General features: G+C 42.2%; 1 protein-coding gene across 1 annotated transcript; it reads right to left on the minus strand.

The window, feature by feature from the left end:
* Nucleotides 1–7,384: 7,384 nt before the first annotated feature.
* On the minus strand, nucleotides 7,385–9,310 carry LOC121582893 (C-C motif chemokine 4 homolog). The gene is made up of 3 exons (XM_041899049.2): nucleotides 9,173–9,310; nucleotides 8,090–8,201; nucleotides 7,385–7,897 (listed from the first exon to the last, which is right to left on the minus strand). Exons 1-3 carry the CDS (start codon nucleotides 9,243–9,245, stop codon nucleotides 7,801–7,803), a joined length of 282 nt encoding a protein of 93 aa, XP_041754983.2. The 5' UTR covers nucleotides 9,246–9,310; the 3' UTR covers nucleotides 7,385–7,800.
* Nucleotides 9,311–13,716: the final 4,406 nt, after the last annotated feature.

The raw sequence follows: 13,716 nt of genomic DNA on the forward strand, positions 1-13,716 counted from the left end.
ACTACGGCTAAGGGCTTATCCATGCACTCCAAGTTGCGTCGTGCATTAAAACAGCCCTTGGCCGTGGTATATTGGCCATAAATATATCATAATAATACAAAAGAATATATGCCATATATGTACCTCCTGCACCACGGTCTCACCGCTCTCAGACACTTGAAAGGTCACAACTTTTTGCCCCCGCCGTTGCCGAGGTAATGCCCGTCTAACAGCCTGCTTCTAGAACCTTGGAGTCAGACGACTTTATTTTTTTGTTTTTTTAATTTACGGATTCCAAGAGGCACACTCCAACATTCAGACATAATTTACAAACGAAGCATGTGTGTTTAGTGAGTCCGCCAGATCAGGTTCAGAAGGGATGACCTGCGATGTTCTATTGATAAGTGCGTGAATTGGGCCATTTTCCTGTCCTGCTAAACATTCAAAATGTAAAGAGTACTTTTGGGTGTCAGGGAAAATGTATGGAGTAAAAAGTACATTAGTTTCTTCAGGAAACTAGTGAAGTACAAGTAAAATTTGTCAAAAATATAAATAGTAAAGTACAGATACCCCAAAAAACTACTTAAGTAGTACTTTAAAGTATTTTTACTTACAGTTTTTTCTGATTGGTTAAGCACATTTTTTGTAACTATTGGCTATTTTTGCAAAACTCTACACACAAATAAGAAAACCTTTCACCCAATTATCAAAACATTGTAGTTCTCTTGCAAAAGCGAACACAGCTAGATTAACTCTTCACACCTTCTTAAAAATGATGTTTTCGTATCAAACAGTAAACACAAGCCATCATCTACTAAGCACACAATGTGCCAACTACACACTGATGGTATGAATACAAAACACATCTGGCTTTTGCTTTCTCTGTGTACAGATGTCAATTTGAGGTCATACATTTGTCATAGTGTCATGTAAACATACAAGGATCCAAACTTCAAGTATTGGTGTTTATTCACACTCATCAAAACCAAGACAAAGTCAGAACACAAAATAGTAATTTCACAAAAAAAAGAAAAACAATCAGCCTACATCATGTCGTCTTTTCTGGGTCCGGCCACAAAATTTCGTCCACATCGCATGCGATATCCTCCAGTCCAAGGCACCGGGGAAAATATCTCCTTGAATGCCGTATCCAGGCCTGACATGATGCCTGGTCAATATCTCCACATGCCTCCTCCATTGCCTGTAAAAGGGCTACCTGTTGATGAGGATGACGGTCGTACACTTTCCAGCGCTAGGCAGAGAAGAACTCCTCGATGGGATTTAAGAATGGAGAGTATGGAGGGAGGTTGAGTGCCATGAAGAATGGGTGGTCTGTAAACCAGTTGCGGACCAAAGCAGCAATATGGAAACTAACATTGTCCCATATGATGACATATCGGGTATGCTCTGGTCTCTGAACAGTGAGCATGTCATGTAAGGTGTCCAGGAATGCAATAATGTGTGCAGTGTTGTATGGGCCTAAGGTTGCATGATGGTGAACAACACCATTTTGGCTTATAGCTGCACACATGGTTATGTTACCACCACGTTGTCCTGGGACATTGATGATGGCACGGTGTCCAATAATGTTCCTGCCACGTCTCCTGGTTTTACTGAGGTTAAAACCGGCCTCATCTACAAAAAAGTAGCTCATGTCCCATGGCATCTGCTTCTAGTTCCATCACTCTCTGGACAAGACAAAACAAATGCAACACATCAGGCCCATGCACAGCACTACAGTATGCACTTCCAAATTCAGAACCAATGACACTATAGCTTACCTGCACTTAGTCATATCGCAGTTGCTTTACACGTTCTGTGTTTCTCTCGAAAGGAACTCTGTAAATTTGCTTCATTCTTATTCTGTGGCGCGCAAGTACACGACTGTGCAGAGTGCAGAAATACTTACACTGTGTATATTTTGAAAGATGGTGTCATTATCAATTATGCGCTGCTTTATTTCGCGCAGTCTTATTGCATTATTGGCAATCACCATGTTCACTATATGGGTCTCTTGCTCTGGAGTGAACATTCTTCCTCTGCCCCCAACATCTGGACGTCTAGCAATTCTGTAAAGTAACAATTTCAGTATTTTTGCATGTATGGTACTGTTGTGTTTCTCATTAGAGTATGGCAGTGCTACAAAGTAGTTACCGATTCTCATTTCGAAATGTCCTAATGATGCTTGCCACAGTGTAGCGGCTCAAATTAGGCTGAACCCGTTGGCCAGCTTCCCTCAGGGTCATCCCATGGTTGATGACATGGTCCACTATTGTAGCTCTGATGTCATCAGTTATTCTATTTCTTACTCTTCTTATCCTTCCTCTTTCCCCTCCTCGTCCTCTTCTTGCTCCTCCTTGTCCTCTTCCTCTAACTTCCTCTAACCCTCTCGCTTCTTCAACTCCACGTCCTCTTCCTCCAACTTCTTCAACTCCACGTCCTCTCCCTCGGCCTCCTCGGCCTCCTCTGATTCTCATTCTTCTCCCTCTTACTGCTCCTTCCATTGTACTCCACACAGACAGCTTACCTGTGGCTTATTTATAGTGCTTAGGCTGATTGCAAAGTGAACTAATTATCTACAACAGTTTTCACATGTGCAAGTGTGTGCCAGACAGTTGGCAAAATAGTGTTAATGATAGCCATACATGTGTATAATTTTGCTAGGAGTGTGTTGGAAATTTGGTAATTGAGTGTAAGCAGTGAGTTGTGTTTAAAGTTCTGCAAAAAGAGTGTTGTGCAGTGAATTGTGCCTACAGTTTTGCAAAGTGTGTGTTACAAAATTGTAAACTGAGTGCAAAGCAGTGTTTGTGCTTTTAGTTTTGCAAACTCAGTGAGTGGTTTTGCTATACGTATTAATAGTTTTAGAAATTGTGCTACAAGAATCACGATTAGCGCTTAAGCATTCAGAAAAAACTGTAAGAAATGTACACCACTGTAGGTCTGGTTCTGTGAGTTGTATGGAGCTCACAGGGGAATGTCCCACATGGTGGCAGGAGAGAACATACTGGTACTGGTTGTGTACTGCAGAGTATCTGATGTCATCATGTGTGTATGTGTGTACATACTGGTCCTGGTTGTGTACTGCAGAGTATCTGATGTCATCATGTGTGTATGTGTGTGTGTGTGTGTGTGTGTGTGTGTGTGTGTGTGTGTGTGTGTGTGTGTGTGTGTGTGTGTGTGTGTGTACATACTGGTCCTGGTTGTGTACTGCAGAGTATCTGATGACATCCTGTGTGTGTGTGTGTACATACTGGTCCTGGTTGTGTATTGCAGAATATCTGATGACATTGTATGTGTGTGTGTGTGTGTGTGTGTGTGTACATACTGGTCCTGGTTGTGTACTGCGGAGTATCTGATGGCATCCTGTGTGTGTGTGTGTGTGTGTGTGTGTGTGTGTGTGTGTGTGTGTGTGTGTGTGTGTGTGTGTGTGTGTGTGTGTGTGTGTGTGTGTGTGTGTGTATGTGTGTGTACATACTGGTACTTATTGTGTACTGCAGAGTATTTGATGACATCCTGTGTGTGTGTGTGTGTGTGTGTGTGTGTGTGTGTGTGTGTGTGTGTGTGTGTGTGTGTGTGTGTGTGTGTCACATTTCATTTCATTGGTCACATGCACATATTTAGCAGATGTTATTGCGGGTGTAGCGGAATGCTTGTGTTCCTGGCACCAACAGTGCAGTAGTATCTAACAATTCACAACAATTCACAAATCTAAAACTAAAAGAATGGAATTAAGAAATGCATATATATTAGGACGAGCAATGTCGGAGTGACATTGACTAAAGTACAGTAGAATAGAATACAGTATATACATATGAGATGAGATAAGTAAAGCAGTATGTAAACATTATTAAAGTGACATTATTAAAGTGACTAGTGTTCCATTATTAAAGTGGCCAGTGATTCCATGTCTATGTATATAGGTCAGCAGCCTCTAAGGTGCAGGGTTGAGTATCCGGGTGGTAGCCGGCTAGTGATGGCTATTTAACAGTCTGATGGCCTTGAGATAGAAGCTGTTTTTCAGTCTCTCGGTCCCAGCTTTGATGCACCTGTACTGATCTCGCCTTCTGGATGATAGTGGGGTGAACAGGCCGTGGCTGGGGTGGTTGATGTCCTTGATGATCTTTTTGGCCTTCCTGTGACATTGGGTGCTGTAGGTGTCCTGGAGGGCAGGCAGTGTGCCCCCGGTGATGCCTTTGACAGACCATACCACCCTCTGGAGAACCCTGCGGTTGCGGGTGGTGCAGTTGCCATACCAGGCGGTGATACAGCCTGACAGGATGCTCTCAATTGTGCATCTGTAAAAGTTTCTGAGGTTCTTCAGCCTCCTGAGGTTGAAGAGGTGCTGTTGTGCCTTCTTCACAACACTGTCTGTGTGGTTGGACCATTCCGAGGAACTTGAAGCTTTCCACCTTCTCCACTGCGGTCCCGTCGATGTGGATAGGGGGGTGCACCCTCTGCTGTTTCCTGAAGTCCACGATCAGCTCCTTTGTTTTGTTGAGGGAGAGGTTATTTTCCTGGGACCACTCCGCCAGGACCCTCACCTCCTCCCTGTAGGCTGTCTCGTCATTGTAGGTCTTCAGGCCTACTACTGTTTTGTCGTCTGCAAACTTGATGATTGAGTTGGAGGCGTGCGTGGCCACACGGTCACAGTGAACAGGGAGTACAGGAGGGGACTGAGCACACACCGTTGTGGGGCCCCTGTGTTGAGGATCAGCGAAGTGGAGGTGTTGTTTCCTACCTTCACCACCTGGGGGCGGCCTGTCAGGAAGTCCAGGACCCAGTTGCACAGTGCGGGGTTCAGACTCAGGGTGCTGTGTTCCTGTTAACTCAGCAGAGACCACAGGCTGTGACCACCATTCCACGGTGGTTATAACAGACAGTACAGAGAACAAAACAGGCTTGAGATACAAGAGAACAACTGAAGACTGATTCAATGATTGATTGAAGAAACAGTGTAATTATTTAGCAATAAAGACGAATGACCTGCTGCTGTAATGAGGGTTGTGTACAGTGTCTAGTGAAAGTCTACACAGCTCTTGCAGTTGTCACATTTTGCCACCCTGAAGAAGGCACAGGGATGCCAAAATGTTGGTGGTCTTTTAAGAGTGTAATTGTGATGCTATCCCACTCTCTCTCTCTCTCTCTCTCTCTCTCTCTCTCTCTCTCTCTCTCTCTCTCTCTCTCTCTCTCTCTCTCTCTCTCTGTCTCTCTCTCTGTCTCTCTCTCTGTCTCTCTCTCTCTCTCTCTCTCTCTCTCTCTCGCTCTCTCTCTCTCTCTCTCTCTCTCTTTAATGATTCTCTTTCTCTCAGTGATGCTGAAATGTTGATGGTTTTTTTACCCAATAAATTACTGGGAGGTTATACATATGGAGTGTGCGACTCTTTTTGTTAATGGCATCCAGTTTATTCCCCGTTAGTCAGCACCTCCACACTAGATAATGTTCTCTGGGTGTGTCGTTAGTCAGCACCTCTACACTAAATAATGTTCTCTGGGTGTGTCGTTAGTCAGCACCTCCACACTAAATAATGTTCTCTGGGTGTGTCGTTAGTCAGCACCTCCACACTAAATAATGTTCTCTGGGTGTGTCGTTAGTCAGCACCTCTACACTAAATAATGTTCTCTGGGTGTGTCGTTAGTCAGCACCTCCACACTAAATAATGTTCTCTGGGTGTGTCGTTAGTCAGCACCTCCACACTAAATAATGTTCTCTGGGTGTGTCGTTAGTCAGCACCTCTACACTAAATAATGTTCTCTGGGTGTGTCGTTAGTCAGCACCTCCACACTAAATAATGTTCTCTGGGTGTGTCGTTAGTCAGCACCTCTACACTAAATAATGTTCTCTGGGTGTGTCGTTAGTCAGCACCTCCACACTAAATAATGTTCTCTGGGTGTGTCGTTAGTCAGCACCTCTACACTAAATAATGTTCTCTGGGTGTGTCGTTAGTCAGCACCTCCACACTAAATAATGTTCTCTGGGTGTGTCGTTAGTCAGCACCTCTACACTAAATAATGTTCTCTGGGTGTGTCGTTAGTCAGCACCTCTACACTAAATAATGTTCTCTGGGTGTGTCGTTAGTCAGCACCTCCACACTAAATAATGTTCTCTGGGTGTGTCGTTAGTCAGCACCTCCACACTAAATAATGTTCTCTGGGTGTGTCGTTAGTCAGCACCTCCACACTAAATAATGTTCTCTGGGTGTGTCGTTAGTCAGCACCTCCACACTAAATAATGTTCTCTGGGTGTGCGCCAGCTCATGCTTTTTATTTGAAGGTCTTTGTTGCCTTAAAATGAAATATAAGGTATTACATTAGATTGTTTTCCTACAGATCTACACAACCTGCTCCACATTTTCAAAGTGAAAGAAAAAGCATAGACATTTTTCTAAATTAATTTAAAAAATGGAGATGTCTTGATTGTGTATGTCAGTGTTTCCCAGCTGGTTTTATTTGCCCCCCCAAGTTCTGAGCAATTTTGGAAATATCAATACTATTTACAGAATAGATCAGGTAGACTTAGTCTGAGCTGTTGCAGGCTGAGGGCCCCTTTAACCAGTAAAGACAGCCTCATCCTTTAATCTCACTGATTGACTTTTAAGCTAAAATGAAACAATTGATGGAAGGTCTATTTGAGTTCTTCAGAATAGAAACCAGATAATAAGCCTATTGTGGGTTTCTGTTCTTTATCTGTGTGGTACGACCTAACTAAACACGGTAGAATTTCCATTGATACTTCAGATGACATACTATGGTTGATACAAAGAAGAATAAGAGATCTAAGATAACTTAGACGTCTGTGTCCATCAAATTGAACATAGAATACTGTATAAAAAACGAGCCTGTAAAAGTGGTATGATTTATTAAGTTCCAAAAAATATAGAAGGCCAGTACATGCAGTATTGTTCATACATGCTAAATGTTTGTGAGAGAAGAAAATTACAAAGCTTATAATAAAAAAGGGATAATGTATAGATAAGAGATCAGGTAGGCGTCCACGCTACAGCAAACACATAAAGGGAGCGCTTGACAACAATGACGAAATTCCAACAAAAAGGCTTACCAAGAAAAACTTCCAAAATGACTAATTCGAGGCAGAAAATATTTGCAGAACTCAACAAAGCTGACGTCTTCCTCAGAGTGACCTGACAATTGCACTTAACTCCTATTCATAGCATAGTGACCTACTGAGACACAACAAAGTACAAATAAAAATAACATGATTCAAGGTTAGGGTTTTTCTAATGTAGTTGCCTTGATTTTTATGGTCTTTCACAAACACCCTTTCACAAACACTCAAATACCCCCAATGTATAAATATGACCTATTGGTCAACAAGAAGACACCAGATTTATAGTATTATTATTTGCCATTTACCTTGAATTTCCTGTTGACCTTATTTTAATGTGTACATTGATGTGTCTCAGTAAGCCACTAGGCTATAAATAGGAGTAAAGTGCAATTGTCAGGTCACTCTGAGGAAGACGTCAGCTTGACATTGAAACGTCAGTCACCTGTACTCATCCAAATTAGAAATTAATCTCTGCCTTTTTTGTGGAGTGCTCCAACTCCATTCAGACTCATATTAGTCCTTTTGGAAGTGTTCCTTGGTAAACCCTTTTGTTGAGTGATACACAACATGATACATAACATGATCATTACATCTGATACATGTGTTATACATATACTAAATGATCATCATGATTGCTAGGATATCATTTGACACTTTTTGTCACTACATGTAAAACAGCTACTTAACACAGAGCTGAAAATGAAATAGGAGCAGGAGATGACATGTTTAGATTTCAGCCTTCTTCCAGGAAGTGGTTACTGGAATTTCCTGTCATCGATGGACTTCATGATATTCTCAATCGAAGGATCATCTGGATTGGCACAGAGGCGGTAGCTCTTTCTTGTGACCAAGCTGGAAGAGAGCAGACAATATCCGAGTAAACATCCCTGTGTGTATTGTGTGTGTGTGCATGTGTAGTGTGGTGCTGTTTGTATGTGAATGTGTATGTGAATGTGTTTGTGTGTGTAGTGTGGTGCTGTTTGTATGTGTATGTGTATGTGTGTGTGTTGCAGTGTGTAGGTGTATGTGTAATACTGTACTTACATGACTCCCCTCTTAGGGCAGTCAGATCTGGTCATTTCATATTCCCTGATTAATTGTCCAGGGAGTTTTCTTGTGTAATACTTGAAACAGCATTCTTCAGGACCATTTCCATCTGTATAAAGAGACAATCTGTAATTTTTCTATAATTTGTCTTACATACTATAGACCACCGGAGGTTGGTGGTCCCTTAATTGGGGAGGACGGGCTCGTGGTATTGGCTGGAGCGGTATCAGGGAAATGGTATCAAATACAGTACATCAAACACATGATTTCCAGGTGTTTGATACCATTCCATTTGCTCCGTTCCAGCCATTGTTATGAGCCGTCCTCCCCTCAGCAGCCTCCTGTGCTATAGACAGGTTAGCTGACAACGTCACGAAAACGATGCCAGCGCTTCAAAGGGGCTAAAGGCTTTGTGTTAGGATTCTGGATGGTCAGATGGCTAGCAACAATGACAAGAAGCTGCCATGTGGGGAATCGGAAGTGCCTCATTTCAACCAATTTTATCTTGTTCTTGACTGATGTCACGTCTTTGCTAATATGGCAAAAATGTTTTAGCTAGCTAGCTAACCAATAAGTGTAACAATGTATTTGTAAAATAAAGTGCAAATTTATTTTTAATAAACATTGGAGACGAAATATATTTACATGTTGTCAACAACCTAAGCCAAGCCCAGCTGTTTTGCCCCATTGTTGCGCACATGTCGGTTGTGTTGCTAAACAACCAACCCGTCTATAAGTCAGAACTTAAACATGGAATATTTCATTTCAGCTTTATAATGCAACAATTCAGAGTAGGAGTGCTGATCTGGGAGCAGTTTTGCCTTTTAGATCACAATGAATAAGATTATATAAACAGCAGGGAACTGGTCCTAGATCACCAGACTCTTGATAAGTACAGTCCCATATCTCTCCCATACATCCTTAACCCTAATTGCTCCTGTAAGTCACTCTGGATAAGAGCATCTGCTAAATGACTCAAGTGTTAATGTCACACTATGATTAACACTAAATGTTAGACAATGTTCTGAAGAGAAGGATTGATAGTAGTTAAGAATCGATTCCAAAGCAGGGATAACTTACTGTTGGCCAACGCTGCGGACCACAGGGCTGCTCCCAGGATGCACAGCAGGAGAAGGATCTGAGCAGACCGCATGATTGGTTGATGATGAGCAGACAATGACCAACACTGTTAACACCTCAGCAACTGTAAAGGATTCTAAACTTAGGACAGAGTCTTTTGTCCTTTATGATCGGAGGAGGGGAGGGAGGTGTGTGGTTTTGGTGGGGAGAGGGAGGGGTGTGGGGGGGAAGAGTGTGTAGGTGACAAAAGTTTCCACTTAATCTCAAAAGTAGAAGAAAAAAAAATTGTTCACAGGAAATGCACATGGGTTTAGCCCACCACAGTGGACGCCTTGCACAGTTCTTTGTAGCACGCATTGCCTAAAAACTCAGCATCAGTGTGATACATACAGTGGGGAAAAAAGTATTTAGTCAGCCACCAATTGTGCAAGTTCTCCCACTTAAAAAGATGAGAGAGGCCTGTAATTTTCATCATAGGTACACGTCAACTATGACAGACAAAATGAGAAAAAATAATCCAGAAAATCACATTGTAGGATTTTTAATGAATTTATTAGCAAATTATGGTGGAAAATAAGTATTTGGTCAATAACAAAAGTTTCTCAATACTTTGTTATATACCCTTTGTTGGCAATGACACAGGTCAAACGTTTTCTGTAAGTCTTCACAAGGTTTTCACACACTGTTGCTGGTATTTTTGCCCATTCCTCCATGCAGTTCTCCTCTAGATCAGTGATGTTTTGGGGCTGTCGCTGGGCAACACGGACTTTCAACTCCCTCCAAAGATTTTCTATGGGGTTGAGATCTGGAGACTGGCTAGGCCACTCCAGGACCTTGAAATGCTTCTTACGAAGCCACTCCTTCGTTGCCCGGGCGGTGTGTTTGGGATCATTGTCATGCTGAAAGACCCAGCCACGTTTCATCTTCAATGCCCTTGCTGATGGAAGGAGGTTTTCACTCAAAATCTCACGATACATGGCCCCATTCATTCTTTCCTTTACACGGATCAGTCGTCCTGGTCCCTTTGCAGAAAAACAGCCCCAAAGCATGATATTTCCACCCCCATGCTTCACAGTAGGTATGGTGATCTTTGGATGCAACTCAGCATTCTTTGTCCTCCAAACATGACTAGTTGAGTTTTTACCAAAAAGTTATATTTTAGTTTCATCTGACCATATGACATTCTCCCAATCCTCTTCTGGATCATCCAAATGCACTCTATCGAACTTCAGACGGGCCTGGACATGTACTGGCTTAAGCAGGGGGACACGTTTTGCACTGCAGGATTTGAGTCCCTGGTGGCGTAGTGTGTTACTGATGGTAGGCTTTGTTACTTTGGTCCCAGCTCTCTGCAGGTCATTCACTAGGTCCCCCCGTGTGGTTCTGGGATTTTTGCTCACCGTTCTTGTGATAATTTTGACCCCACGGGGTGAGATCTTGCGTGGAGCCCCAGATCGAGAGAGATTATCAGTGGTCTTGTATGTCTTCCATTTCCTAATAATTGCTCCCACAGTTGATTTCTTCAAACCAAGCTGCTTACCTATTGCAGATTCAGTCTTCCCAGCCTGGTGCAGGTCTACAATTTTGTTTCTGGTGTCCTTTGACAGCTATTTGTTCTTGGCCATAGTGGAGTTTGGAGTGTGACTGTTTGAGGTTGTGGACAGGTGTCTTTTATACTGATAACAAGTTCAAACAGGTGCCATTAATACAGGTAACGAGTGGAGGACAGAGGAGCCTCTTAAAGAAGAAGTTACAGGTCTGTGAGAGCCAGAAATCTTGCTTGTTTGTAGGTGACCAAATACTTATTTTCCACCATAATTTGCAAATAAATTCATAAAAAATCCTACAATGTGATTTTCTGGAAAGAAAATTCTCAATTTGTCTGTCATAGTTGACGTGTACCAATGATGAAAATTACAGGCCACTCTCATCTTTTTAAGTGGGAGAACTTGCACAATTGGTGGCTGACTAAATACTTTTTTCCCCCACTGTAAGGTCTGAAGTTATTGACCCCCTACACCCTCTTCTTGGGCTAAAAAGCAGTTTCCTGGAAATAATAATAATTTGTTCTACAACTATGGAAAAACAATTTAATCATTGAACAAATAAAGGGGCATCATACTGTTCATCAAGTTGAATATGTACAGATATTTTATTTAATAAAACAGAAGCTAAACACTGAGTATATAAACATTAAGAACACCTGCTCGTTCCATGACAGACTGACCAGGTGAAAGCTATGATCTTTTATTGATGTCACTTGTTAAATCCACTTCAATCAGTGTAGATGAACGGGAGGAGACGGGTTAAAGAGGGATTTTTAAGCCTTGAGACAATTGAGACATGGATTGTGTATGTGTGCCATTCAGAGGGTGAATGGGCAAGACAAAATATTTAAGTGCCTTTGAACGGGGTATGGTAGTAGGTGCCAGGCGCACCGCTTTGTGTCAAGAACTGCAACAATGCTGGGTATGTCGCACTTTTGGAACACACGAATTGAGGCTGTTCTGGAGGGCAACGGGGGTGCAACTCAATATTAGGAAGGTGTTCCTAATGTTTGGTAAACTCAGTGTACACTTCAAGTGAGATGCAGTTCCAGTTTTCACCCTGCTGCCCTCCCACCCATGTCCCACTCCAGTTCTCCACAACCAAAAAGGGTCATATATAAAAACAAGGAGACAGTCAAACTGACAATGCAAAACAAAGCTTAAAGGAAATCAGATAACATATCATACCTTCATTATCACATTTCTTGGTGAGGTCTTCAATTTCTTTTATTCAATGTATCTACAACAGGGGACCAATGACATACAGACATTTATACTTCCCAAGACGCACTTCTGTGATTAAGGGGTGAGTCTACTTCCTGTAGTTCTTACTGATTGATTATCGGGGCTGGGTAAGGCGATGTTGGACACACATGTCCCAACCCTGTAACATTCACACAGGAACTAACAGGGAACGTCTTTTTTTCCTTTAGAAATGTCACTTCAAATCACACACACACACACACACACACACACACGAGGGTCCTCAACAGATCACATGTGAGGGACACCGATACAGTGAGGGAATGTACTCAACAAGACAAAATAAAAAAACGGAGAAACACGGATAAACTGCCAAAACGACAGTGTGAAACTGCAGGGGTGAAACTACACATGGTGACAAACAAAACAAATATGATTGTGCAAAATGCTTTATTGCAGTACTGCGGTGTTCACCACATAGGCAGAGCAGGGGGAAGGTGAAGAGATCTTCATACAGTGATCAGAACGTCTGCGTGCACAGTGGGGAGAGGAGGTGAAACGACGAGGGGGTATTGTCAGACATCCTGTTGCTACTGCTGGCTGAATATCAGTATGCACTACAAACTGTGTCAACAGCCAAAGGGGTCACTAAATGCCTTGGGGCTCTGGAGTATGGAGGGTTTAGTACAGTACCTGCATTTGAAACAAGTCTCACATTCAGAATCATCTACTGAGGAGTTCGCTTTTTGGCAGGTGATGGTGGCCAGAAGACATGAAAGCAGTAGAAGAATCTGTGAACTGAACACCAAACCAAAGCCTCTTTCTGAACGACACCCTCCCATTGAGCTCACACATCTAAACCAAGGCTGGTGTGTTCAGAAACAGGGAAACCAGAGCTCCTAACATGACTCAGGTCCTTTATCTACATTAACAAAGGCATTATGGGAAAAAACAGAGTAACACCCCTGAGTTACACTCTGCTCATCACCATGGAGTAAGACAGCTTCTGATTGGGTTACAGCACTTACTGAGTGAGCACATCCAATAGGGGAAGGGCATACTGTGGACACAGAGATACCAGCAACGCCTTATTATTGATAGAAGGGACATATCAAATCATCAACAATCTCTTTTCCTTTCTGGAGTCTTCTAAGCAGCTTCACAATCAAACCGGTACTTATGGGTTGGGGGGTGACTGAAGTGGATTATATCAAAATGGGACGATACCAGTGAGGTTGTTTGTATTAACCTAACCTTTTTTCTTAATTATAACACAACGACAAATAAAGAGATTGTCTCCATATTAAGAGATGACACTTGAATTAGAAACTAAGACAACAGAAATTCATTACGATGAAAAATGAACTGTGCAGAAAACAGGAAAAAAGAGGCAGCCGATATACTGTAGTATATCGATTCTCCTAATCTACCTGAGCTGTTCCAGTTTAAACCACTTTAGGGTATGTATTAGACATTAAATATCACTTCATTCCTTTTTTCAGGCAGCTTATTTCCTCTTTGTAAAACATTTCTTTAAAAAGTGAACCTTTAATGGCACTACACACAAAAACTACATCTGTTGCATTTCAGTTGAATCTTCATAAGAATACAAATTCATTGACTACGCCCTCCTTTCAAGTCGATGAACCATTCTCCCAAAATCAACAAACGCCCACGTCTTCTCCTTGGGAGCCTTTCATTCATGGAATGGTACAGAGACAAATAACAAACAAAGGGAACCAACTAAGATACGGCAAACAAATGTAAAACACATCGAAACCACATCAGTCCAAA

This window comes from Coregonus clupeaformis, chromosome 15 (genome assembly GCF_020615455.1).
Source record: "Coregonus clupeaformis isolate EN_2021a chromosome 15, ASM2061545v1, whole genome shotgun sequence".
In the NCBI taxonomy this organism is placed as follows: Eukaryota; Metazoa; Chordata; class Actinopteri; order Salmoniformes; family Salmonidae; genus Coregonus; species Coregonus clupeaformis.

What these genes read in the sequence shown, in the direction of transcription:
- LOC121582893 (XM_041899049.2), bottom strand. Translation starts at nt 9,245, where the DNA reads ATGCGGTCTGCTCAGATCCTTCTCCTGCTGTGCATCCTGGGAGCAGCC. An exon ending in GTCCGCAGCGTTGGCCAACA is followed by an intron (nt 8,202 to 9,172) that starts GTAAGTTATCCC and finishes CTCTTTATACAG; the next exon opens with ATGGAAATGGTCCTGAAGAA. An exon ending in TGCCCTAAGAGGGGAGTCAT is followed by an intron (nt 7,898 to 8,089) that starts GTAAGTACAGTA and finishes GCTCTCTTCCAG; the next exon opens with CTTGGTCACAAGAAAGAGCT.